We start from the raw sequence: 27,568 nt of genomic DNA on the forward strand, positions 1-27,568 counted from the left end.
GAGATCCCACAAGCCTCAACTAAGACCTGGAGCAGCCACATTAAAAAAAAAAAAAAAAAAAAGCCTTGAAAGTTTACAGTAGCAGAAGAGGTAAGAGGCTTCAGTCTCTGATGACCTAGAAAAGCAGCGCTGGAGGAACTCCTGGACAACACTGAAACCAGTGGTTTAAAATATATATTCGTATTTAAAGCAATAGATGTGCTCATTCAAATGACACCCAGGCAGACCCCTGGGGTCCTCAGAGCCCGGAAGGTGTGCACTCGGCCAGGGACCCTCAATGCTGGGGCACGGCGGGAAGAAACCAAGAGAGCCCAGGACACCGAAGGGGCAGCTTCAGGACACTCTAGTGTGGCCCAAGCTCCTGAGTTTCCCTAAGAAGGGAGGCTTTGGCATCATTCTCTAAAAATATTCGAATGTTTTCTCCTTGTAAAATAAAACATCGTGGGAGTATACAAGAGCCACCCTGTGGGGTGAAGCCGTTGACTGGCAGCTTGTTACAGCCCTGCCTACCCATTTCACAGGTGGGGAAACGGAGTCTCAGTGGGGGCAAGCACTCTGTCCAATGTCACACAGCACTCTGGAAGCAGAGCTGGGACTCAGCTGCCTCTGAGCTCTTGCCCAGCCTCCAGCTGTTTATGAGACTAGGGGGAGCAGAGGGACACCGAGGTGGGGAGGAGAAATCTAGACCTCACAAGCCAAAAGCCCTGCGTGTTCTGTCCATCCGGGAAGCAGTGTGCATAGAAGGGCAGAAAAAGGGATGAACATTAATAACATACAGTAATTTTATGATAAATTTTATGATGAAATATCTAAGAATAATTCTATAATAATGTAATAAGCGCAACTGAGATTTTCTGTATGCTAGGCATGAAGACAGGGTATTGAGAGGCAGGTAAGATGGTAATTAACAGTGTAGACCCTGGGGGCTTCCCTGGTGGCTCAGTGGAAAGAATCCTCCTGCCAATGCAGGAGACAGGAGTTCGATCCCGATCTGGGAAGATCCCATCTGCCTCGGAGCAATGAAGCCCCAGCAACATAGCAACAGAGCCTGTGGCTCTAGAGCCAGAAATCCTGTGCTCCACCGCGAGAACTCTGTGCACCGGGATGAAGAGAAGCTGCCACTCTCTGCAACTAGAGGAAAGCCGCGTAGCAATCAATACCCAGCACGTAAAAGGATAAAAGGAAAAGTGCCTAGACTCTGGATTCAAACCCTGTCTCTCCCCACTTCCCAGCTGGGTGACCTTGTGCAAATGACTTTGCCTCTCTGTGCCTCTGCGTCAAAGTATCGGAGGACGAGTGGGAGAATTAAGTGAATTCAAGCACAGAAAGTACCTAGAACACTGCCTGGCACTCAGTGAGCCCTGTTGACACTGTATTTATAATCACTGCCTCTGGACAGACGGGGAAGCTGGTCTCACAAAGCAACACGTTCAAGTGTCTCTGAAGAGCCCGTCTGACCCCAGGGGCCTGGCGTTTCCCCTGGTAGCAGGGTGGGCACTTTACCCCCAAGCCCTCCCGTTAACACCTGCAGGAAGTAGGTTCCAGCTGCGCCTGTATTCTGCGGATGAGAAAACTGAGGCACTGGGGAGTCAGCCAGGGAACACCTCGCCCTCCTGTGGAACTGGAAGGATTCAAACACAGGCCCGGGCCCTCAAAGATGCGATGGCCCAGCCCACTCTCTGGCCACAGCTGCCTGCGTCAAAAGCCTGGTCGATGTGGGAATTCACTTGGCGGCCCAGACATTCTCCTTGGGGCTGTGGAAGCCCGGGGTGGAGAAGACCCAAGCAGGGGGCGTGGGAAGCAGCAGGCACCCGGGAACCTGCCCTGGAACCAGACAGAACAGATGTGTCTGCAGAGAGCGAGGAGCTTTGCAGGCAGTTGGGACAGGTGGCAAATAGGGAGGCCTGGAGCCTGCTACCCAGACAGGTTTCCACTCCGCCGCCTGGCAGATCAAAGCCACAACTGCCACACCCGGGCTTTCGGGTCAGTATCAGCTGCTTTTGAGCTGTTACTCTTGCTACAAATTGACCCACGAAGTCATGAGGATAACGCACCTGAGCGCTTTACAGATCCCAAGGTGCTACTGCATTCAGTCCACGCCCATTCCCCAGTGGGATACACTGAGGCCCAGCAAGGGGCAACCCCTTGCCTAGCCACCACAGCCCAGTTTCCATTTTCCCAGGCTGCCTTCTCCATGCACAGAATTCAGGATTTTAAAAGGCTGAGGGAGGGAAAGAATGCACGAGTGAACAAAAGCAGGAGGGACTGGACACGGCCACCAGGAGGCCGCGTCTCCACGGCCCTCCCAAAGAGCAGCTGCCTGGGTGGGACGAGGTCGGTGGCTGGGACCCCGGGATACACAGCCCAATGCCAGCTGAGGTTCCTGAACCAGCGGACTACAGGCTGAACCTCAGGAAGAACTGGTGACCTTCAAGCCCCCTTGTGGTCTCACAACACCAGGGCCTTCTGACCTGGGCTCTTCCTGGGCAGCCCTGTCTTATCCAAAGACAAAGAGCGTGAGGGACGTGGTGCGCATCCCAGGTGTGGGAACAATGATCGAAAAGAGGGACACGGGTGGCCGTCACTCAGGACTGCTGGCCTCAGGCCCGGGGGGCGTCTCTGGAAATAAGCAGTGGCCCACTTAGGGTATATCTAACTTCCCCAATGGCTCAGGCGGTCAAGAATCTGCCTGCAGTACAGGAAACTCCGGATTCGCAAGTTCGATACCTGATTCAGAAGATCCCCTGGAGGAGGAAATGGCAACCCACTCCAGTATTCTTGCCTGGAAAATCCCAGGGACAGAAGAGCCTGGCGGGCTACAGTCCATGGGGTTGCAAAGAGTCGGACGAGACTAAGCATGAATGCAAGATAAGGGAACCTCGTGGCCACCAGAGGACGTCACGGGGGTATGGGGTGGAGCACAGGCAGGGCCAGACTGCACTTCTGAGCCCCAGGACTGAGGGCCAGACTGCACTTCTGAGCCCCAGGACTGTAGTCTAGGAAACCCTCCAGAGGTGTCCCTGGCTTCCACGTGGAGCCTCAGCCGTCAAGGCACTCCTCCTGGCCTAGGGTGGGGGGGTCTGAGCCATCCCCCTTTCCTTTCAGCCCACACAGAGGCCCCTGAAGGCACCACCGGATCGTGTGCCGGGTCCTGGGGTGGGCACTGCAAGCCCCGGGATTCCTTTCCTCACGGCCTCCCCTGGTCCCACTCAGGATCTGGCAGGAGGAGCCTCAGCAAATATTTCTGGCTGTTACAGGAGGTCACGGTGCACATGGACTCACCTAACTGCCCCAGTCTTGATCTGTTTCCCTTCCTCAGAGTACCCGGAGTTCCCAGTTACTCTGCTAAGGAAGAGCTTAATTTCCTGTGCTTCAGTTTCACCTGTGTAAATTTCATGTGCATTAATTTCACATGTGTTAACTTCTAACTAGCAGGGGTCAAAGCCAGTGATTTGGAAGATTTCAGCTGCTGAAAACTAAATTTGTTCAAGAGCATTAGAACCCTCATCTGCTGCTGATAGGATTGTAAAACAGCGAAGCTGCTTTGGAAAACGGTTTGGTGGGACCTCAAAAGGTGGAACGAACAATTACCATATGACCCCACAATTCCACTCCTAGGGCTGTACCCCAGAGAATTGAAAACATAGCCACACAAAGACTCGTACAGGAATGTTCACAGCAGTACTATTCATAATAGTCCCCAAATGGCAACAACCCAAATGCCCATCAGCTGATAAACAGATAAATATGATTTATTCAATGCAATGGAATATTACTCAGTCCAAAAAAAAAAAAGTAATGAGCTACTAAAATAGGGACTTCCTTGGTGGTCCAGTGGCTAAGACTCCATGCTCCCACTGCAGAAGTCTTGGGTTCAATCCCTGATCAGGGAACTAGATCCCACATGTTACAACTAAAGATCCTGCTGAAATGAAGACTGAAGATCCCACATGCCTCAACTAAGATCCGGCGCAGCCAAGTAAATATATTTTTTAATACTAAAATTAAAAAGTAATAAAGTACCGCATACTAGCACATGGATGAAACTTGTAAACATTCTAAGTGAAAAGCACCAATCATAAAAGGCCATCGTGCATGATTCCTTTTAGAGGAAATGTCCAGAATAGGCAAATCCATAGAGATGAAAAGTAGATTAGTGGTTGCCAGGGGCTGGGGGAAGGAGGGATTGGCAGTGACCGCTGATAGGCCCAGGGTTTCTTTATGGGCAGTGAAAATGTTCTAGAATTAGACACTGGCGACGGCTGCACAACTCTGTGACTATCTCAAAAACCACTAAATTGAATACTTTAAATGGGTGAATTGTACGGTATGTGAGTTATATCTCAATAAGGCTATGATTTTAAAAAATTACATGAGATTTAAAAAAATAAGGTGATATAAACACATATATTAAGTAAATAATAGTACAATTGGGAGTCAGTGGGTTAAAATGGTTCACAAGTGACATGATAAACCTTATTTCACAGTCATGGAAACTGAGGCTGAGTGCAGGGGAATGACTCGCCCAGACCACATCACTACTAAACCAGAGTGAGTCACACCAAGATTTGTCCAAACCCAGAAGCCTGGCCTAACCATCAAGCCACCCAGCTAAATGAAAGCATGTGACATGGAGTAGAGGGAAAAGTGTCCACAGCCCAGAACAGGAGACAGACCTGCAAAAAAAGGTTAACAAGCAAGGGCCTGTTAACTCTGTGGGATACCAAACAGGAAGGCCCAGCGATGCCAAAAGACGCTGATGCTGGGAGGGATTGAGGCCAGGAGGAGAAGAGGATGACAGAGGATGAGATGGCTGGATGGCATCACCGACTCAATGGACATGGGTTTGGGTAAACTCCGGAAGTTGGTGATGGACAGGGAGGCCTGGCATGCTGCGGTTCATGGGGTCGCAAAGAGTCAGACACGACTGAGTTACTGAACTGAACTGAACTGAACGATGCCTGTGGAGTGCCCGGGAAGGCTTCCAGGAGGAGATGCTGCTCACGGAGGTTTCTGAAGGATGAGTAGGAGTTTACCAGCTCCCCACACCCGCACCTCCCTTCCAACATCCCTACAAGACACACGGAATCAGGGGGCCTCAGGCTGAGTTTCACCTCTGCCACATCCTAGCTGTGGGATGTAAGGCCGTGGGCACAAGACCTCTCTGAGACTCAGTTTCCCCATCTGTAAAAGGGGAAGAAGGCAAAGTGATCAGCCCTTCTAACTACTGCACTCAATTGGATGGTTCCCACCCTTCCTCACGAGGGGGCGGGCCTCTGAAGTGGGAAAGCTAGACCTCGACCTCTGTCCCACAAAAGAATAACAACAGACTCTGCCAGGTCCGGCGCGCCCAACCTTAGTGACCATGCCCCCTTTCCCTGGCCGCCACTCCCAGTCCTAGCTTTACGAGGCATCTCCCATTCAGCTCACTCCTCCGAGAGCCGGAGGTTTCTGGGCAGTGGGATCCTCTGGTCAAACTCCAACCCCCTCCTAGCGGGTGACCCCCAGGTTCACCAGGGCTGACCCCTTATTTCATGCTCTCGGAGCCCCCCACTCCCCGCTCCAGACAACTATTTCCTTCCCCTAATCCCTCCACTTGAGACACGCCTCTCAACTCCACAGAGGCTGCAAGTTAACTTCCACGCGCCCCCGCCCCGCGCGTCTCGGCGCCCGCGTGGTGGTCCCCGCGCGCGCCGGGGAGGGGTCGGTGGCTCCGACAGCGGAGACACGCTGCTTCCCGCCCGACCTCCCGGCAATACACACACACACACACACACACACAGACGCTGAGCACCTCCCGGCTTCACCGCGGGATCCGGGTCACGGGGACCGGGTCTCCGCCGCATCCCTCGGAGAGCGCACGGAGCGCAGGGAGCGGGTACGGATCCGCGAGACGCCCGCCAGCGCCGCCTTCCTCCCAGCACCCAGCCCCGGAGCCCGGAGCAGCCGGGCCGGGCCAGGGAAAAAGCCGCGAGGGCCGAGGGCTCCCCGGTGCTCGAGGCCGACCCGCAGGCGGCCTCCCGCTGGCGGCTGCAGCCCAGGCCCCCCCACCGCGCCGCCCCGGGGCCACCTACCGTGAGAGGCTAGCCGCGGCAGCCCCGCGCGCCCAGCGACTCCCAGCTCGCCAGCCGCCCCGGCCGGGGGAGGCGTGGCCGCGGCGCCGTGACGTCGCCAGGGGGCGTGCCTGGAACGTGGTCCCTCCCCCTTTCAGGCCCGCCCACGGCGGCTCCCCATCTCCCCTGTCCCGCCTCCAGACCGCGCGGTGGGGCGGGGCGTCCCAGGGAGACGGCCCAGAGCAACCCTGGACCGCATGCTGGTTTACCCCCAGGCCTAGGCAGCTTACCACTTTTCCTCCCGTCGGCAGTTCTGTTTAAGAGAATTTCCCTCTGTCTGTATGCCGGGGAGTGGAATGATCGCCAGGAATTGGTGTGAGAGAAGAAAACCAGACCCTGGGCAGAGTGTTTTAAATGCTGTTTGCATAAAACAAAAGAGACGAGAGGGAAGGGCTGCTCTACAGTTCGTATACATCAGGGGTTCTCAAAGAGGGTGCGATTTCCCTCTCTTGCGGGCCGCCCCGCTCCCAGGAAGACATTTAGAAAAGTCTGAAGACATTTTAGATTGTCACCGCTGCGGAAGGAGGGGGGACGCTGAAGGTGGGAGTATGTTTCTACTGGAATCTAGTGGGTGGAGGCCTGGGATGCTGCTAAATAGCCTACATGGAGGCGAGGAGGGCTGACCTCCTTCCCCCAAAACCAAGTGCCGTCCAGCTTAAAATGTCAGTAGTGTGACGTGGAGAATCCCTGACAGACAAGACGAAAACTCTGGGCTGGTAGGTCTCGTCTCAGTCTAACTTCTCTGAGCCTCTGTTTCTCCATCTGTAAAACAGCAGATAATAGACCGATCTGTGCGTTACATCCATGTGGGTTGAATACCTGAAGGAAGGGGAGGAAGGGGAACAGGCTTACTTTTTACTGTGAGCCTTTGTTTTTTTTTTCCGTTTGAACTGCAAGCCTGGCAGGCTTACAATCCATGGGGTTGCAAAGAGTGGGACACTACTGAGCGACTTCACTTTCACTTTCTTTCATATATTACCTATTTAAAATAATTTCTATAATAGTTACCACCATAACTGCACACACACACACACACACGCACACGCATGCATATACATTGCTGTTGTTTGTATGTGTGCTCAGTTGTGTCCCACTTTTTGCGACCCCATGGACTGTAACCTGCCAGGCTCCTCTGTCCGTGGGATTTCCCAGGCAAGAATAATGGAGCGGGTTGCCACTTCCTTCTCCAGAGGATCTTCCTGACCCAGGGATCGAACCCAGGTCTCTTATGTCTAATGCATTGGCAGGTGGGTTCTTTACCCACTAGCCCCACGAGGGAAGCTCATATACATATACAATTAGCTTTCTATAAGTAATATAATTAGATACTATTTAGGCATGGCTCTAAGCACTCTCTGTACATTTAAACCTTTAATAACCTTGTCAGAGGTCCATTATCATCCCCATCTTACAGATAAGAAAAAAATGACATAAAGATATTAAGTAATCTGTCCATGTCCAGCCAAGTGTTTATTTGTAGCTCGTTCATTAATTCATTCATATGTCCAATAAGTAGTGCCTGCCACGTAGGAACTGCCTGCTGGAACTGGCGAAATGAAATCCCCTGCTTCCATGGAACCAGCTGTTACTGAATAATGTTATATGGTGTTTATCGTGCACATACCACAGGCTTGGTGTGACTCACTGCATGGTGACCCTGCTGGGTGCTTTATAATGTCCCTTTCTGGGTAGAGAAATGGAGATCAAAGGAAGAGAGGTCTGACTGTAGCGACATGCTTTTCCTGAGCACCCTGTGACCCTGTGCTGGGCATGAGAGTCAGCCAGTAACACAAGAGCAAGGGTCCTGCATCCAGGTGGGGGAATCTGAACCCTCCAACAAGCATTTTGTGCATGCGTGCCTGCTCAGTTGCTCAGACTTGTCCGACTCTTTGCGACCCCGTGGACTGTAGCCCTCCAGGCTCCTCTGTCCATGGGATTTTCCAGGCAAGAATACTGGTGTGGATTGCCATTTCCTCCTCCAGGGATCTTCCCGACCCCAGGATAGAACCTACGTCTCCTGTGTCTGCTGCAGCTCCCAGCAAGCATTAGGGGACTGGAAAGAGGGCGATCAACCTGGTCCAAGGAGGGAGGGCTGGGGTGTTTACACTGAAGCCTGAAGCATGGCTCAGGGATCATAGGAGATTGTGTCAGTTGCAAGGACCCACAGGTATAAACATTCAGCAGGAAGGACTGTTGTCATGAAGTGCAGAGTGGACAAGATGTGGGGTGGGTAAGAGGAGGTCAGGGAGGTCTGCAGGGGTGGATGCTTCAGGGCTTTGTGGGCTAGAAGAAGGAGTCTGGTAGAGCTGGAAAGATATGGGAGGCGGGAAACAGAGGAAGAAGGGGCCGGCTTTGCTTTCCGCAAAGATCCTCTGGCTGTTGTGCAGAAGAGGACAGGCAGGGAGACTGTTTTGGAGGCTGTTGAGATACTCTGGGGGAAGCTGGTCAACCCAGCGTGGCTGGGGGCATGGAGGGCGTGTTTGGGTTCTAGAAATATCTGGAAGATAAAACTGGTAGATCTCAGTGGTGGCGCTAAAGAAGGGGACCAGAATGATCGCCTGGTTTCTAGGTTGGACCTCTTCTCTCAGCCCCCCGACTCAGAAAACCCCTTCAGGTCTCAAGCCGACTGTCTCCTCCTTGAGGAAGCCTAACCCTACCCCCAACCCCCACCCCTGGCAAATGTCCTGATGAGATGGACACTGGACAAGGCAGCCTGGGAAACTGTTGTCACTGTGAAAGTGTAGCTGAAAGAGTTTATTCCTGTTTGCTCCTCTAGCCTGTGAACAACTGGGCCAGGGGCATTTTCTGTCTTCCCCAACCTGTCTCCCCAGCATCTAGACGAAGCTGGGCACACAGGAGCCCCTCTGTCGATGGGCCTCGAAACCAGGACGAATAAATGTGGCACGAAGCATGTGGATTCTAAACCCCTTTCCTGAGATGCCTGCTATGCTCTAAGCACCTTATAAAGAGGACATTCAAGCTAGTGATTTACTCCCTCCAACAACCTCTAAGGTTTTATTATCATTACTCCCACTTTACAGATGAGGAAACAGAAGTTCTATCAGGTAACTGGGCTTGATCAAGGACAACAGCTAGTACATGTCAGAGCTGAGATGCAAACTCAGGAGGGTGGTGGGTGGTGGGAGCAGGGAGGCTGAAGGGGCAGTGGGAGGTGACCCAGCAGCGGGCAGGAGGTTAGGACAGAGGGGCAGGTTCACTTGTCTTGCTGGAAGGATGTGGGGTTACCCTAACTATCTGGGTACCCAGGCTTCACAGAGGCCTTTGATCTTGGGTATCGGATCCAGGTGACTGGCTGTCATGGCAACGTGGCCCTAAAAAGATGCTCATCTCTCTAGAAGCTGCACAGGGCACTCTAGCAACATGCTCTTTCCCCAAAACTCAGTTGCACCATCTGGCCCTGGCACAGGAGAGACGATGCCTCAGGTGGAGCTCCCACCCACGTCCCGCACCCTGCACACATACATCATGACTTTGTACCGACGTCCCGGTGCTCAAAATGCCGTGGGCTGCCTCGGTCACTGTGGATGGGAGATGCTATTGCATAGCCGAGGTGCCTGGTCTTCCCAAAGGTGTGAGACTCAAAGATTCATGAGCTGGGATCTAGCGTGGAAATGTAGCGACGTCCCAGCTTGCCCAAGCGTTGCATCCTGAAGCCGGCGTTTACAGCAAAACTCACGCAGAATCCAAACCAGCACTGAGAAGCCCCCGAGAAGACTGTGGGCACCGTGGCCACGTGGCCATGTCCAGCTCCACTGGTGTCCCCCAGCGTCGTGCCCGTGAACCAAACAGAAGCTGTTGAGCACCTGATTAAGTAGAAACTGAAAGTTTCTGTTTCGAGGCAAAAATGTGACATCTGTAAGCTCTGAAATCCTGTTCCACGTGGTGAGATGTTCACATTTCAAGAGACACGTAGGAACTAGGACCCAAGGGAGGAACAATAATAGCTTTATAACTCTCATGTGACCCTCACTCCTGGCCTTTTCAGATGTTCTTTTCTTTTCCTTGTTTCATTTTATCTTGTTACTTATTTTTGCTTGTACTTTTTATTGGTTCTCTGTTTTCTATTACCACATTTTGTTTACTCATAAATTCAGTAGCAAAAGTTAAACGTCTTGATAAAAACAAATTAAATATAAAATAGTTTGTTATTTTCTTCCAAGTTTTTTCAGCTGTTTTTGCCAAGTGTATATATTATGCATCAGCGATGCTAATGTGCACATTTTTTTTTAATATAACACCTGTGAGAAAAGAAAAACATCAACAGCTTTGAGTGGAAAGCAATCTGGAAGGTTTAGACTATAAATGCAAAGGAATTTAAGGACTCACTTCACTGATGGATTTCCGGCGTGTTTTCTTTTTATGGGATTCACAAAATTGACATGCTGAAAAAGTTTTTCCTAAATATTAATAAATTTAAATATAACATATTTATATATAAATATAAAAAGGTTAAAGTAGTTCTCTCAATAAGTATGAAATAACAGTTCTAAGTGATTAGAAAGTAACTGTTATATTCAAATGGGTAGTATTTCTCTTTGCCTTTCTTGGATCATAAGATCATGTGGCATCTTGCCTTTGATGAGGTCTAAGCACTGAAGAAATATGAAAAGTTGGGTCTGCGTGGCTCATACAATCCCACTGCAGCAGAGTTTCAGAGCTGTACTCACACACCTTAGGAACTGAGGATGGCCATCTATGTAGCTTGATACTGGCCTTCGAGGACCGTGGACACTTAGAGACGCATTGCAGAATCATTGAGAATCACGAAACTCTGGAAACAGAGTCCCAGCATCAGAATCTTGAGGCTGGATGGACTTGTTTAGGCTGCCATTTTACAGATGGCAAGAATGACTCCTGGGTACAGAAGCCATTTGCCCAACATTTGGTAGCTCCTAGCAGGAGAAGGCAATGGCACCCCACTCCAGTACTCTTGCCTGGAAAATCCCGTGGATGGAGAAGCCTGGTAGGCTGCAGTCCATGGGGTCGTGAAAAGTCGGACACGACTGAGCGACTTCCTTTTCACTTTTCACTTTCATGCATTGGAGAAGGCAATGGCAACCCACTCCAGTGTTCTTGCCTGGAGAATCCCAGAGACGGGGGAGCCTGGTGGGCTTCTGTCTGTGGGGTCGCACAGAGTCGGACACTACTGAAGTGACTTAGCAGCAGCAGCAATAGAGCAGGACTAACACCATATCTCCTGATTCCTACCCAGGGCTCCTACCTTCTGGTCTGAGACAAGACACCCTGACTTCAAAGGCAAGAGGCTGGTCAGATTGGAGGGTGGGAGAACTAGGGGGGGGGAGGAAGAAGGAAAATGCATGTCCCAGAGGGGAAGATCTTCAGCTTTGAAGCTCAGCAAAACCACAGAGTGGGGTGTCATGAGGCCCACTTTTCTTTCCGGCTTCCTCTTCTGCCGCACTCTGCATTCCCTTCTCACCCCCGACCTCCACCCACTCAACCACCAAGCTCCTCCTCCCACTTTAATAAGCGTCACATGGACCCACCACACGCTCTCTCCACCTCTGTGCCTTTGCCCATGGTGCCCCACGGCTGCCGAGTACAGCTGTACAGGTTGGGCACTGCATAAGGGTACCGTACTGACATCATAGACATCACAGATTTATACCAATACTTTCTGGCGGATGGCAGACAAATGTCTTCTTTTGTTTGTTTTATTTGGCTGCATTGGGTCTTAATTACAGCACGCGGGATCTTTTCATTAGGACACACGGGCTCCCTAGTGGTGGTGCACGGGTTTAGTTGTTCTGTGGCGTGCGGGATCGTAGTTCCCCAACCAGGGATCAAACCCACATCCCCTGCATTGCAAGGCGGATTCTTAACCAGTGGACCACAGTGGAAGTCCGGGCAGTCAAATGTCTTGAGGAAGAAGTATCTTTTCATCATTTGCACAAAGGTGCAATGTAGGGTAGCAGGGACCCTGCTGTTTGCTTTGCCTGGAATGCCGTCTCCCTCGTTCACCACCAAGTAAGCTCCCACTTCATCCTTCAAGGCCCCCTTCAAATACCCTCTCCTCCAGGAAGATATCTGTGGCAACATCTCCCCCAGGCCTCCTGCAGAGATTAATGATTCATAACCGGTCAAAGCTGCTTGATATGGGAGTCATGCTGCCTGGTGTGGATTTCCAGCACAGGGCATGTGCCGTTTGTAGCGGGAGAGATGATGCTAGGTGGAACTTGGACCCAGGACTAAATCAGATACAAGGAAATAACCCTCTTTTGACTCTTCTTTGATTAAATCCGGGAGAAACAGCTCAGTTTGGGCAAGCACTTCTTTCAGACCTCCCTCCGACACTTGCTCATCGCCCATTTCATCAAAGAGTGAGCAGGCTGCAGGCCAAAGCTTAAGCAAGCAGTGGTATCTGCTGATAATTCAGTGCTTGGCCTTCTGTAAATTATATTTATTTAAATGACTGCTTCCTATCTATGGCATAGGATGCCAGTTTTCCATATCCTGTAGTGTTATCAAGTTTTACTTACAAATCAATGCATTTAAGCACACAATGCTATCTATTTAAACAAAAATGATAAGTAACAAGACAGGTGGTAAGAATAGAACGCAAAAAAAAAAAAAAAAATCAGAAGAGTAGTACCTGAAGGAGAAGAATTTGAAAACACAGATTTTTTTTAAGACTGTGACTCTGGAACCTGACTGGGTTCAGATCTTGACTTGACAGCTGTGCGACCTTAGGCAAGTCGCTTTCCCTCTCTGACCTTCAATTTCCTCGCTTGTTAAATAGGAATAATTATACAATACTGGCCTCCCAGAGTCGTTCAAATGCTGAGGCTGAAACTCCAATACTTTGGCCACCTGATGCAAAGAGCTGACTCATTTGAAAAGACCCTGATGCTGGGAAAGATTGAGGGCAGGAGGAGAAGGGGACGACAGAGGATGAGATGGTTGGATGGCATCACCGACTCATCATGAGTTTGAATAAACTCCAGGAGTTGGTGATGGACAGGGAGGCCTGGTGTGCTGCAGTCCTTGGGGTTGCAAAGAGATGGACACGACTGAGTGACTGAACTGAACTGAAGAGTTGTCCAAAATATATACAAAGAGAATGCAAAGAACTTAGTGGTACTGGCTGGGTTCTTTTTTTTTTTTTTTTTGAGTTGTAGTTTTTTAAACTTAAAAAATTATTTGATTTATTTGGCTGTATCAGGTCTTAGCTGCAGCATGTGGGATCTATGTTCCATCATGTGGGATGTTTTGCTGTGGCGCGTGGACTCTCTAGTCAAGGCATGAGGGTGCAGTTGCCCCACGGCATGTGGAATCTTAGTTCCCTGACCAAGAATCAAACTCGTGTGCCCTGCACTGCAAGGCGGATTCTCAACTACTGGTCCACCAGGGAAGTCCTGTGCTTGCTGTTTTGATTATTACAGTACTTATCAAGACGGACAAAGTCGCGTGCCAACACCGAGGCCTGCATCTGTTCATAGACCCAGGAGACAGCTTGGCTTCAGGAATTTTTATTTGCATGGGGAAGGTGGGGACGATGAGCCTGCAGCAGGGCGGGCCACACGAGTGGCGCGTGGACTCACTTGGGCGGCTCGGCGGCCAGGACGGGGAAACAGCCTTCGCGATGCCACTGCCGGTCACGCAGGCGACGCACGGCCTGCATCTGTGGCTGGAAGGCCCCCCACTCGTTCCAGTGCCGGAAGTCGCCAGGCTCCAGGAGGTACTGGTACCCACGGTAGCCGGGATACTGGTAGCCAACCCAGCTGGGGGGAAAGCAAGAAGGACGGCGTGGAGGCGGCCTGTCTCACCATCTGGCACCTAGACGCCCCCCTGGACCCGCGAGTCCTGCATCCAGCCCTGCAGCCTGCTCTCCGCCCTCACCTGTCCTCGCAGGCTGGGGGCACCCGGGGCTCCTCTGGGTGGGCTTGGCCCCTTCCTGCTGACTCTGGGCAGTGATCTCATCTCTCTGACAGATCTCAGCTTCCTCCTCTAAGTGAAGCGGGGATGGTCATGGGAGCTGGTTTATGAGGGTTTGGGGGGCCAAAGGGAAAAATTAATCAGAGTACTTTGCTAAGTGGATTACAGATACATGGTAGGGAGAGTAATACACATTCCACTGAAAGTGATGACCTGGAGCTCAGAGAACAGGATCCAAGGGGGTGAAGACAGGGCTTGGGGACTGGTTAGCAATAAGAAGGGGCAGTCTTGGTTCAGAAAGTGGTTTCCTTTGTCGGAAAGTGAATTTGTATGAAGTGGCTGGGAATACACCTTCTGGTATCAGAGACAATCAGTTCAAATCCTAGCTCTGCCATTTACTAGACAGGTGACTTATCAGAACCCCAGCTTGCTGTCTGTGAAATGGGGATGATGAAAACCTGCCTCATGGGTGTATTGTAAAGACTCGATGATGATTCATTGAAAGAAGTTAGCATAGTACTCAGTCCATTGTAAGCATGTAATACCACTTATTATACATGATTAATTTCTAATTCTGTCATTGTCTCTGCTGGGAGGGTCTTTCCAGGTCTCCCTCAGACTCCCTGCTCATCTTTCAAGGTCTGGCTTAAGTTCTAGCCTCCTCAGGTAAACCTTGGACCTGCCCTCCACTCCAGCACACAGAACCCAGTCCCAGAAACCTTTCTTCTCCCTCTTAACTCCTGTGTGGACCATCTCTCATCTATTATTGCTGGACATCATCTCACAGGTGTACTGACATCCCCCTGCTAGACTGAATAAGCCCCTGAAGGCAGGAGCTGAGCCTTCTTCACCTCTGCCTCTGCCGTGTGCCGAGCACAGAGCCTGGCTTATTGACAATGTTTGGTAAATTTCAGATGGCTTACATACTGGAATACTGGGTCTCAGGGAAGGATAAAAGAGCAATAAAAAGACCACAGCCCTGATGGTGTTATAGGAACTCAGAAAAGCATCTGGGGTGGAGAGGTAGACACCTTCCACTTGCCTCGAGGAGATCAGGGGTGTCTTGTACGGTTCTTTGGAGGTAGGGGGATGGATACAGTGACCTCCTTTGGGTATCTGGCCTTTCCCTGTGTTCTCACGGACATGGGGTCAAGGGGGGGGCCTCTGTTTTGAAAGCTTCAAATCCTAGAGTTCAGAGCAGAAAGAATCCTCTGGGATTAAGAACTCTGATGTGCCCATTGTATAGAGGGCGACACTGAGACACTGAGAGGGCTTGTGGCTCACCCAGATGCCACAGCGCATCAGTGACAGGGTCAAGGCCCTTTTGTTACACGGTCTCACCTCTCAGATGTCACTCTGCTCATGTCCACAGAGGCTCCGCTCTCCCTGCATATTTCCGCTTCCTCGACCCACCCAGACTGGTCTATTCACATCCACTCTGCTCCTCCTCGCTTCACTATTTCTCCAACCCAAACACGGGGTTAGAAGCCCCGACTCGCTGCATCTTCCCACTTCTTAGGACAATTGCTAGCGTTGTTTACGCCAACAAGTAATTCATCAACACATGACTCCACCCCCGCCCCCTTGGGCATGACACTCTTGGCAGAATCCAGGCCTCTGGCCTTTCCTGCATGTCTGATGTCACATCCTGTCAGGCTCGGGTGTGGCCCTCCCAGCCTGCCTGAGCTCGAAATGAAGCAGGGGATGAGGGCCCACAGGAGCAGGCCTTACGTTCCGCTGGAGACCCTCACGCTGCCCACGCGGTCACAGAAGCCGTAGACCCAGAGGCTGGGCACATCATCCTCCTGGATCTCCATGGTGTTGCCCTTGAAGTTGGCCCCTTCAAACAGGCAGAGCTTGTGCTCCTGGGCATCCTGGGGAAGGAGAGACAGGTCAGGGGTGAATGGGGCCTCCTGGGTGTGGAGAGAGAGAGCTGAGCCTGCTAAGGCCATCATGGGATTGCCAACATCCAGCCTCGAAGCGCCCTTCTCATCCAGAAACATAAGGATGTCAGCCTCTACTTCACAGAGCTAACCCATATAGGGCACTTAGCATGATGCCCGGAATACACCAAGTGCTCCACACAAATTCACTCAATATTTTTATTATGCTGATCAGGGGTGCAGAGGCTCAGAGAAGTTAAGCTTCTTGACGGGCGTCACACAGCCAGCCAGGGGCAGAACCCTCCAGAGAAGCGTGTCCCTGCTCCCATCTTGCACCCTGCTCCCCTCTACTGCCTCTGCTGCAGCCACAGCAGCCCCCCCTTTCTAGCTCCTTGTTCCACCCAGCCCATCTTCACTCCAGTAACTCTGCCCCAACTGTCCCTCGAAAGGCTGTGCCCACAGCTGACTCGGTCCCCATCCTTTGGGGGCTCTCTCCCCGGATCAACCCCAGCCACTCCCACCCCCCTTTCCCCAACACCAGAGCCCCAGTTTCCTCTTCCCCTCTCTGAGCACACCCTGCAAGACCCCTGTGCAGTAAGCACCATGGCTGTTTGCCATTACAGGTGGATTTCTGTGATTAGGTTTTCGATAGCTGCCTCCCATGGGGGCAGGGACCTTGCCTGTTATAAGCACACTTGCACACCCAGAGCCTACGACAGAGCCTGGCAGAAACACGTCCACGTGTCTGTGGTGGAACGAGTGACTGCATGTGGGAGATGGTCGAGACATAAATCCCTCTAACATCCCAGGAGAGAGGGCTGGAAAGGAGCCAGGGGACCCAGCTGGGAGAAAGTTGGAGGTAAGAGAGAAAACGGGCCACCCAGGATGGTGGCAGGGGTATGGGGGAGGAACTAGACCAGTGGCTCTTAGCCCTGGCTACCCAGAGACCTCAGAGGCATGGAAAGAAATCAGTGCCTGCTAATGAGCCCCGGAGATCCGGATTCAATTGGTCTGGGGTAGGGTCCCGGCATTAGGATTTTTTTCTGATAATATATTTTATTTAAGCAAATATTTCTAAATTGTGCTAATTTCAATAGGCAGACAACATAGCAGTATTAATGAGGTCTTTTAAAAAAAATTTTTGGCTGTGCCATGTGGCATGTGGGATCTTAGTTCCCAGACCAGGGATTGAACCGGTGCCCCTGAGTTCAATCCTGGGCCACCAGGGGAGTCCCTAATGAGGTGTTTTACATTCTTATTTTTCTGTTTTGCTATGTATTCAAAGCCTGGCATATATGCTACACATCTCCATTTGGACTAGCCAAGATTCAAGTGTTTAAGAGCTACATGTAGCTACTGTATTGGACGGAAAAGCTCTAGAAGTTACTGCAAGTGGCCTAGCTGATTGCTCTATCAAACAGCCGTCTGTTGACCTAGACTGCCTTATAAGGACCATTGACCAAGAGAAGAATCTATGAATTCTCGCAAAGGGTCCATTGTTAAGGCTGATAATTCAGCCTCGGGGTCTGAGAAGAACGTGATCAGATTGGATAACCCATTAAGACAGATCTGGTGAGGCCAAACAACTGGCTGTGGGCACCTGATAATCTCAAATGGACGCGCACGACAACTCTTTATGAAAATTTCCACCACGAAAAGCGGAAGTTGGTACCATCATCAGAAACTGACCTTGGTGAGTGAAGATGTGGCTGGCTAATGAATTGCCATCAACATAACTCTGAAAAAACCCTGTGACTGGCTCGGGGATAACTCCAACCTGTTTCAGCTTTGAACCTTCTTGAAGTTATGTTACTTTAGTTAAACATTACAAAGGGGCTAATTCAGTATATAGAACTTTTGTCAGGGAGTTCACCATGCCCTTCTGCAATATCCTCTTTGCAGCCATCACGTAAGCTTCAACCTGTATGTCTGACATTTTGGGTGGACTTCGAGATTTTTTCAAAGCTCCCCAGGAGGCTCTAAAGTGTAGTCAGGAATTAGCAACATTCTACAAATAGAATCAAGGAAGGCAACAACTGGCAGGTTCAATCACACTCTTGAGAGCAGTGAAGAAGGAAAAAACTGGGTTCCAGGGGCTTCCCGGGTGGCTCAGTGATAGTCCGCCTGCCAACGCAGGAGACACGGACTCCATCCCTGATCTGGGAGATCCCACGTGCCCGGGAGCGGCTGAGCCTGAGCCCCACAGCTGCTGAGCTGTGCTCTAGAGCCCGGGAGCTGCAAAGACTGAAGCCTGTGTCCCCTGGAGCCTGCGCTCCACAAGAAGAGAAGCCATCGCAACTAGAGAGCAGCTTGTGCGCTGTAACGAAGAGCAGTCCCCGCTCTCTGCAACCAGAGAAAAGCCTGCGGACCGATGGAAACCCAGCAGAGCCAAAATGAAAGACATGAAACAATATTTAAAAACAAAACAGGGGACACAGGCTTCAGTCATTGCAGCTCCCGGGCTCCCCAGGGTACGTGATGAGTGTATCACGGGTGCCTTGTGAATTGACTAGCATAGAGACATTGCCCTTGGACGAGCTCAGAGGTCACTGCCCAACATTCCTTCTTCCTTTCTCCTGCTCATCTGACTCCTCAGGTCTCCTGACCATCACACCTCGGGCTTGCTCCTGCCCCAGAATCTCCCCCCAGCCCTGAGCCCGGTCCGGGGCCACTCACCATCTTGATGGGCCGGAAGGACATGAGCCGGTCGCTGCGGTAGCTGCTGGACCACGTGTCCCAGCGTGGGTACTCGCCTTTCTCCAGGACGAACATCTCCCCCCGGAAGTTGGACTGCTCAAATGCGACCCAGCTGGATGGGGAGAGAGGTGGGCAGGGTAGAGAGAGTCAGGAGGGGCAAAGGCAGAGAGGAGAAGCCATCATGGGGAGAAGGCCCCTCCCCACACTCGCCTTCCCATCTTTGCCTTGCAAGGCAGCCCCAAGGCTGGAGGTGGGGAGGGGTTGATCCCAGGCTATGCTACGGACTGGCTGGGAGACTATGGGTAAGACACTTCACTTTTCTGAGCCTCGGTTTCCTCATCTAATTTGCCTATTTTCTTGAAGTTGGTGCAGGATTAAATGAGATGGTGTGTATAATTACAGAAGCCAAATATCTCCCCAGATGTAGGATTTAAACATAATTTTAGCCCTATGAGGACTTGGGGGAAATAACACATCAGAAGACATTTTTTTAAAACCCCGAAGACTCTTGAGAGTCCCTTGGACTGAAAGGAGATCCAACCAGTCCATCCTAAAGGAAGTCAACCCTGAATACTCATTGGAAGGACTGATGCTAAAGCTGAAACTCCAATACGTTGGCCACCAGATGCAAAGAGCTGACTCACTGGAAAAGACCCTGATGCTGGAAAGATTGAGGGCAGGAGGAGAAGGGGGCGGTAGGAGGATGAGATGGTTAGATAGCATCACTGACTCAATGGACAGGAATGTGAGCCAACTCCAGAAGACAGTGAAGGACAGGAGATTCCGGCATGCTGAAGTCCATGGAGTCGCAAAGAGTGGGACATGATTTAGCAGCTGAACAACAACAACAATTTATCTTTGTAGCAAAGGAAGAACAGGCCACCGGCCCAGAGCCTTGAGCAGGCTATTATACTGTGTTCACGGTAGGAATCTTTTCTACAGATACCTTTTACTTACAGCAGATGATACTATCTTTCCATTTGTAAAGTGATGCAAAGGTTCTTTTGATATATATTTATTTGTGTCAAAAAAGGGTCATTTTAAAATGAAGTAGGGACTTCCCTGGTGGTCCAGTGGCTAAGACTCCACGCTCCCGACACAGGGCGCCCAGGTTTGATCCTTGGCCAGGGAACTAGATCCCACGTACCACAACCAAGAGCTTGCATGTCACAGCTAAAAGATCCCACGTGCCACAACTTAGACCCGGGGCAGCCAAATAAATAGATACTATTGTAAAAAATCAAATAAGTATATTAAACAAATAATATTCCTGGAGGTATGGGGGTAGGGAAAAATTGATACAGGTGCTTGAATCGTGATTGATAAAGGCTGGCCTAGCACACAGAATACAGTAATCAGTACTGGAGCAGTGGAGGGGAAATGAGAGTAATATTTACCTCTCAGATGCCTAGGAGAATTAAATGTGATTGTGCACATGTATTTGTTCAGTTCTCTAAAAGGATTAATTATAAGCTTGACATCAGATGGGGGCTTTCTCAACGCAGCCTGATTGAGGATGGGAAGTGAGCTTGTTGTTAAAAGGACCAGGGATTCTGGGGGAGATAAGATGATGCCCATTTCATAGATGAGAAGGCTGTGACGAAGGAGCCCCTTAAACTTTCCTCTTTGTGTTCCGGAGTTCTCAGGGAACGAGAGGGCTGGGGACGCTGACATGAGTCTCATCTCCCTGTTGGGGGCTGGGACCCTCCTCTACCCAGAATGAGAAGGGGAAGATGGGGGCAGGGGAGGCTACAACCACAGGCTGAAAAGAACGCGTCCAAGGAGCCTCAGGTCTCGTCTGGGGAAGGCGCCAGCCCACATAGCACAGTGACAGAAGTAATGATGCAGATTTATCCTTCCAGAATAGAAGCGAACGTGCCTCAGCCCCACAGAGGCTGGCGCATATGAGCAAAGGATGGGCAGGTGGATGGATGACGGGTGCATGGGTGAACTGATGGTTGAATGAACAGGCAGATGGGTGGATGAACAGGTAGGTGGCCGGGTAGATGGCTGGATCTATGGGTCTATGGAGGAGTGTATTGCTGGCTGGCTGGATGCATGGTAGAGAATGGACAGATGGAGGGAGTGCTGAACAGAGGGATAAATAAATGGATGGAGAATAAGCATGCAGATGGATGGATGAACTGATCTATGGATGGATGAGTGGGTGCATGGAGAGGGAGCCTTGGAAGATGGTGCCGTGCAGGAGTCAAGAGGATAGACTTTGGCAACAGACAGACCCCAGTTCTAATCCCACTTTAGCACTTATTTTCTGTGTGATCTGGACAAGTCACTTGAGCTCATTAAGCCTCCATCAAGAAGAAGAAAGGATTGCATCTACCTTGTCAGGAGGTGATGAGGGTCTAAAGAGAAAACACAGCCAGCAAGATCGTTCATGATTAAAGAGAAGGGAAGCCGGAGATCTGAGCTTATGGAAAGACAGACACTGATGTGGTCTTGCCACCCTGACACCCTCTCCTAAAACTGTCTTATTCAGGAGTCACAGTGCCCAGTGAGGATCTGGTATACGAGTGAGGAGTTGTCTATCTTAGTGCCTTTTCTCATCTCCTGTGGCTCATATGAGCAAGGAGTGAGGTAGGGCAGGGATCTCAGTTCACAGACGTGGGAAACTGAGGCTCAGAGGGGTTAAGTCACTGGTGTAAAGTCACACGGCGGAGGTGGCGAGTGTCCGCTGAGGCCTCGTGGGTTTCAGGAGGGCTTGCCTCCCCTCCCCACCTGTGTGAGGGCACACCTTTCCTCCCCTCCCCCTGCTCACCCCATCCCCTCCATCGCTTTCTCCACCACTGTTTCTCCCAGGGCCCTGCTGGTCCTGACACGGGTCCGGGGCCCTGGGACACAGGTCCTTATCTCTCCCACCAGGCGCAGTCCCAGAGCACACACCGAAGACCAGCTGCATCTTTGTTGGAGGAGAAATACTCTGGGTTTGAGTCACTGATAATGAAAAAAGCCTGAAAACCCAAACTGGCCACATCCGGCAGCTTCTCTTCTCAGCTGGGCTTTGAATCTGAGGGTGGGGCTGAGGTTACCAGCCTACCCTGGCCCATGGTAACTTGGCTAAACACGCAGAGCATCAGGGAGCATCAATAATCCTCGTTACCACCAGCTAACGTCTGGGCACCCACAGAATGCCAGTTTAATGCTGCATTATTGCCTTCAGACTTGAGAATAATCTAGTGGAAGGGAGTGGGGACCATTACTCTGCCCATTTCAGAGACAAGGAAACTGAGGCTCAGGCACTGAACAAGGTAAACAGGGGAGTTGGGACTCACACCCAGGCCTGTCTGATCTCAAAGCCTATCTCTGCCCTCTGTAGCACCCAGAGCCCTGGGATGCCGGGTGTACAGGCTGATCACACCCCTTGCGGGCTTTTTGGCTGGAGAGATGAGGTAAACGGGCCCTGTGGGTCTTGTCCAGAGGTTGGCCCTGTGCCCTGAGCGTAGTCCACAGGGGTTGAAGTTGGCACAACCACTATGTCCAAGGGACAATTATTCCTGCCTCTGTGGAGCAGGATGATACAGGCACTGTGAGTGAAACGCGTCAACCTGAGTCGAACCCAGGCTCTGCCACTCACCCTTTGAGCCTCGGTTTCCCCATCCATCAAATGGGAATAAGAACCACCCCTCCCCCACAAGCACTGTAGGATCAGCTAGGTAAAGCCCTCAGTCGGCGCCTGGCACCTCGTGGGCACTCAACAGAAGCTCGTTACTATCCTAAAGGCTGCTTGCTGCCCAGGAGAGGGGACAGCTAGAGGACACCTGACACTTTGCCCTGCTCCTGCCATCAGTGATGGGCAGGGGGCTCCTTCTGCAGCAGAACCAACATTTCCCTGGAGCCTGGAATCATGCCTTACTGTTAGTGTGCCCTTATGCTTATCAGATCACCTCTCTGTGCCTCAGTTTCCTCATCTGTAAAATGGGAAGGAGAACCATACCTCCCTTTCCTCCCTCTTGGCTTTGAAACAAGCCCTAGAAATAATACATAGTTGGCCCCAGTATGGGGGGTGGTCCTGCATCTGTGAATACAGAAGTCAGGCTGGACTATGCCTTATCCAGGTACTTGAGCATCGGCAGATTTCGGTATCTGCTGGGGGTCCCGGAACCAGCCCGCGGAGGGTACTGAGGGATGACCGTGTGCGTCTCTGCTAGCACAGGGGAAGGCAGTAAAGGGCAGCTATGGTTGTTTTAGTATTTCTATTTTACTAAGGCTGTGGGAGTGGCCCCCCCGCCACCCCACCTAAACACTCACGGTCCGGAGGTGACAATGATGCTGCGCACTCGTTCGAAGCCACGGTCTCCCAGGTTCAAGCACTCCCCGGAGAATTCCACCCGCCGGCCCTGGAAGTTCTCCTGCTCAAAGACCACCAGCTGTAGGAAAGAAGCCCCCGTGCCCAGGGAGCAGAGTAAGGGGGAGTACCTCCAAAGCGGAGAGGCTCCAGGGCAAATATGCATTAAGTATCTCCGTACCGAAGAGCAGGCCGTGCCCAGATCAACTGAGAGCTTGCTCGGAGCCAAGGTCTGTGAAACGATCCTGTCCTGCCTTCCCTCCACTTCTGAACTTAATGTCTGTGCCATCCTTAGGAACGGATGGATGGATCTTCCGTCCAGGGCTATTTATCTGTACTGTTCCTTCTGCCTGGAATGCCCTCTCCAGCACACACCCCAATCCTGGAACTCATGTCCCCTGTCCTGTTCTAGGATCAGATGTCACCTCCTCCAGGAAGCCCTCCCTGATACCCTTTCCCTGAGTAAGCTTGGTCGAATGCCCCCCCCACCTCCTCTCACTGTGTCCATCCCATCAGCAGCACAAGTAAAACATACACAGTCACTGGTGCTTTTCTTCCGGGTCTCTAAGTGCCCATCTCCCCTTTCACTCACCGGTTCCAAAGGGGTGGATCTATTTCTGTATCTCCCAGCCCCAGCCTCTGCCACAGAGTTGATACTCAGGAAACATTCATAAGTCTACCCATCAAACCACAAGGGAGGCCAGAAGCAGGGGCCTCTGTGTCTACATGGGCTAATACCCTCCTCTCACTAAGCATCCAATTTTGGTTTTTGTCTGCTCGTGGTCTGGAGCTGGGAAAACGTTGCCATTCGCTTGAACTGAGGCAAGCGTGTGCCTTCTCCGAGCCCCGATTTCCCCAGCTGTAAAAGGGAGAGAGGTTCAACACACCCATGACCCAGCCCTTCCACTCCTACACTTATCCGCCCAAGAGAAGCTCCTGCAGGTGACATGGCTGACAGCAAAGCTCGCACCCACCCCACGATAGTCAGGAGTGATGGACACGCTCTGAAATATCACACAGCAGCCACAACAAATGACCCACAGCAATGCACCACAGCATCAGTGGCTGTTATAAATCTCATAGGAGGTACAAAAGAAAAACGAAAACCCGGGGACGGTTACATACAGTATATTTCAATAAGTCAAAAACAAATGAAGTGTAAATATATACTTTTAAAAGAATAATGCGTCAAAGCACATAAAACAGCAAGCAAGCAGGTGAGGGGGCGGGGTGAGGATGGCAGTTCCCTCTCCTAGGGGAGGAGGGAGGTGGGCTCCCGGGAGGGTGTGGGGGGCGGGTAGGAGGAGTGGAGGGGCGGGGGCGGGGGACACTTTGAAGTTAGATAGAGGCTGTTTACCAAGTCCTGCCTTTTCGTGTAAATAGCGGGTTTGCAGATGCGTGTTGTATTCATGAAAAATCAAATTGAAATTAAACCATTAAATAAGGGGCCACATAAGTAAAAGCCGGCCGGGGTGGGGGTGGGGGGCGGGTGGACCGCCTGACAGCGTGTCATGACCCAGTTCTGAATACCCGCGGTTGCAACCCAACCCGGTCCCAGGGGACCGGATGCCTGGCTCTCCGGGAGCCCTTTCAGCTTGACCGGCCGCTTGGAAACACTTTTCAGGAGGAGCTGAGGGCGGCCTTCTGCCTGAGAGGACCTTCTGGGACAGCTGTTTCCTGATGCTAAGCCAGCCCGCTTTCTTTCTTTCTGTTTCTTGCTTTCGACAAAAACTCGAAAGCAGGTGCAAGCCTGTTGGGCATCTGGCGGGGACGCGGGGTGGCGGGGGGAGGTGGGGAGGGGGAGCCGGGGGCGGGGCGGGGCGGGGCGGGGGGCGCGCAGGCGCGGGGGTGCAGCCCCCGCCGCCCCGCCCCCAGGCGCGCGCTCACCTTGTAGCTGCCGGGAGGCAGCTCCGCTTTGGCCGCGGGCGCCGGCTGGGCTGGGGCCGGGGCGGGGGCGGGGGCGGGGCCGGATCCCGGGGCGGGGCCTGGGGGTGGGCCCGCCTTCCCCTTCCCGTCGGGCCCTGGGTTCACGGCGGCGGTGGCCGAGGCCTTGGCCGCGGGCTGAGACATGGTTGCCGCCTGCGGAAGTTTTGTGAAGAGAACCCTTTGGCCCGGGTTCAGACAGGCCCGGCAACCCCCGGGCTGCCTCCCTGCTTCTCGTCCCCCCATCCGCCTGTGTGCTCAGGCTCCTCCAAACTCCCCTCCTCTCTTTCTCCTTCTAAGACAGAAGCCTGGAAGGCTGTCTGTTCCCATCTCCTCTGAGGGGACCCCCTCATTCCTCCTAGCTGCCTGCACCCCGCTGGCTGCCGTGTCCTTCCTCTCTGCCCCCTGGAGTCACTTCTCACGCTTTCATCACTTAGCACGCTTCTTGGCTCAGGGCACCTTCCATGTGCCCCAGCAGATTCATAACAAGAATGTCCCACTCGGGGAAGCCCGAGAGATATGAGGCTCATGAATGGAGCATCCTTCCCTCAGGATAACCTCTTATCCCCTCGGAGAAAGCTGAGGCTCAGAGAGTAGAGGGGGCCTGCCCGAGGCCACACAGCTGCTAAGTGGTGGGACTCCCTCCAGTTTCAATGCCACCAGACAAACCCAGAGACTGGGCTTTTTGAGTGAAGTCGCTCAGTCGTGTCCGACTCTTTGCGACCCCGTGGACTGTAGCCTACTAGGCTCCTCAGTCCATGGAATTTTCCAGGCAAGAGTACTGGAGTGGGTTGCCATTTGCTTCTCCAGAGGATCTTCCTGACCCAGGGATCGAACCCGGGTCTCCCTCATTGCAGGCAGACGCTTTACCATGTGTGCCACCGAGGCTTTGCCACCTGCTTATCCTGATTGACTCATCCTTCCGCCCTCAGTGCCTGGCTCAGCACCGGGCACATGGGAGAGGCTCACTTAACACCTGTCCAGAGAGTGCACGAATGCCTCTTCCTCTCTCCTTTTTCTGAAACCGTGCCTCTGGCATTGCCTGGGAACAGGTGTGCGGGTGCAGACACAGGCCTGGGCTGCGGGAGGCTCAGGAGACGCCTGTCAGGGTTCTAAAAGAAGGGCTGTGGTCGTGTAGGCATTGGGTGGAGAGACCTTTGGTCAGTTCCAGTGGGGGTCATGGGCGCCTTGAGTGTTTGAAGAATGCCTTGTCTTTGTCCCCAGGGGGTGGAAAAATGCCCCCTTTAAATTTGGAGACCGTTCCCAGAGACTCCAGGACCCGCATCCAGCACAGATCAAGAGTCCCTGGCTGCAGCTTCCTGAACACTTTCTGTGAGGAAGAGCTAGCTGGGCTCAATCAAGCAGACCCCTCCCTGGGCTGCCTCTTGAGAAGGACTGTCATCGCTCCGGGGTGCTCTGCCCGGCTGTAGGGAGGCCAGACAGCTGGGCCACATCTGTGGCTTCCAGGCTCTTGCTTCCCCCGCCCCCAAAGTCAGGCTCTGAATCCACAGTCCCCTGGGCTGGCACTGGGTTCCTTCCTGCCCTGCCACACCCCTCATCCCTCTCTCATCCATCGCTCCCTTCCTCCTCCCCTACCCCTCCCTCTCGGTTTTCCTCTTTATTCCCGTCTTCTCTCTCTGTGCCTACCCTCCTGTCTCTTTCTGCTTCTCTCTCCCCCAGTGTCTTGCCCTGTTTATACCTCTGCATCTATTTGTTCTTTGTCTTTCTTCTCTTTTCTTCCCTCCCTCTCTTCCTCGCTCTGCCTCCTCTCTCTCCCCACCTGTCTCCTGATTACCCCCATCTCTCTGACTCTCTTCTATCCCTGCTTTCTGTCTCCCTTTCTCACACCCCTCCCCTCCCCTGGGGCTCTTGGCCGAGGGTGGGTCCCCTCTTACCTGGGGCCCTGCTATTTGCTGCTGGAGGACAGGCAGGCGGGCAGGCTTGGTGCAGTGGGTGACCAGAGGCCGACCCCCCATTTTATAGTCTGGCAGACACCAGATCCTGTCTTCTGTGGCACAAAGTGGCAGCTGGCTCAGCAGGCCCTGGGCAGAGAGTCAGGGGGGCCTCGGAGCCCTGGCCCTGCTGGGTTCCTGCGGAGACCAGCACTTTCCATTGTGAGCCCAGCACGCACAGCAGAAACCCTGGCCGGCAGCCACATGGCCTTGCCTCTGCCGGGCCCCTGCCCCGAAGCTGCTCTCACAAACCCCCGCCGGGTATGGGCCTGTGATGGGGTCCCCACTGGCTGCCAATCCAGGGAAAGCAGGAGCCTCCAGAAGGTCGGTTGGAGACCTGGGTTGGAATCCAGGCTCAGCCACTCTGCGCTGCGTGGCCTTAGGAAAGTCTGCCCCTTGGGGCCTCTGTGTCTGCGGTTACAAGTGGCTCAGGTGTCCCTGTGGGGTTGCTGCCCAAGAAGGCAGGGGACAAGGGGTAGCACTGATGCGTTACCCCTGCCACCTGGGTCAGTCCCCAGGACAATCCACCTTATCAGGTACTTTGATTATACCCATTTGTCAGATGAGCAAAACTAAGGCACAGAGAGGGCAGAGCCAGGAATGGGCTGGTGCAGGGGGAACCAGGGAAACCAGTTGGGAGAGAGAACAGGGACTCAGGTTGGGAGAAGTGGAGAGCGACAGAGAAAGAGGGATGATGGAGACAGAAATATGGATGGGGAGAGGGAAGGGTGATGGCGACAGAGACGGACAGACAGACAGAGACAGATGTCAAATAGAGCAATA

The 27,568-nt window shown here is 52.4% G+C and overlaps 2 protein-coding genes across 3 annotated transcripts in view; both read right to left on the reverse strand.

Annotated features, from left to right (window-relative positions):
* TPST2 (tyrosylprotein sulfotransferase 2) overlaps window positions 1-6,179 on the reverse strand; it is a 53,845-nt gene extending 47,666 nt beyond the window's left edge. Inside the window, exon 1 of the mRNA XM_061385209.1 lies at window positions 6,075-6,179. The gene's annotated coding sequence lies outside the window, so the exon portion shown is untranslated. The remainder of the gene's footprint in view (window positions 1-6,074) is intronic.
* Window positions 6,180-13,605: 7,426 nt separating this feature from the next.
* CRYBB1 (crystallin beta B1) lies at window positions 13,606-26,804 on the reverse strand. 2 transcript variants are annotated; one of them, XM_061385214.1, is made up of 6 exons: window positions 26,729-26,804; window positions 24,798-24,989; window positions 22,874-22,992; window positions 18,587-18,719; window positions 15,759-15,901; window positions 13,606-13,873 (listed from the first exon to the last, which is right to left on the reverse strand). In XM_061385214.1, exons 2-6 carry the CDS (start codon window positions 24,978-24,980, stop codon window positions 13,690-13,692), a joined length of 762 nt encoding a protein of 253 aa, XP_061241198.1. In that variant the 5' UTR covers window positions 24,981-24,989; window positions 26,729-26,804; the 3' UTR covers window positions 13,606-13,689. The 2 variants fall into 2 exon arrangements, with proteins under 2 accessions (XP_061241198.1, XP_061241199.1); XM_061385215.1 differs by lacking the exons at window positions 24,798-24,989; window positions 26,729-26,804 and adding an exon at window positions 23,092-23,373.
* Window positions 26,805-27,568: the final 764 nt, after the last annotated feature.

Source organism: Bos javanicus, chromosome 17, assembly GCF_032452875.1.
Source record: "Bos javanicus breed banteng chromosome 17, ARS-OSU_banteng_1.0, whole genome shotgun sequence".
Taxonomy (NCBI): Eukaryota; Metazoa; Chordata; class Mammalia; order Artiodactyla; family Bovidae; genus Bos; species Bos javanicus.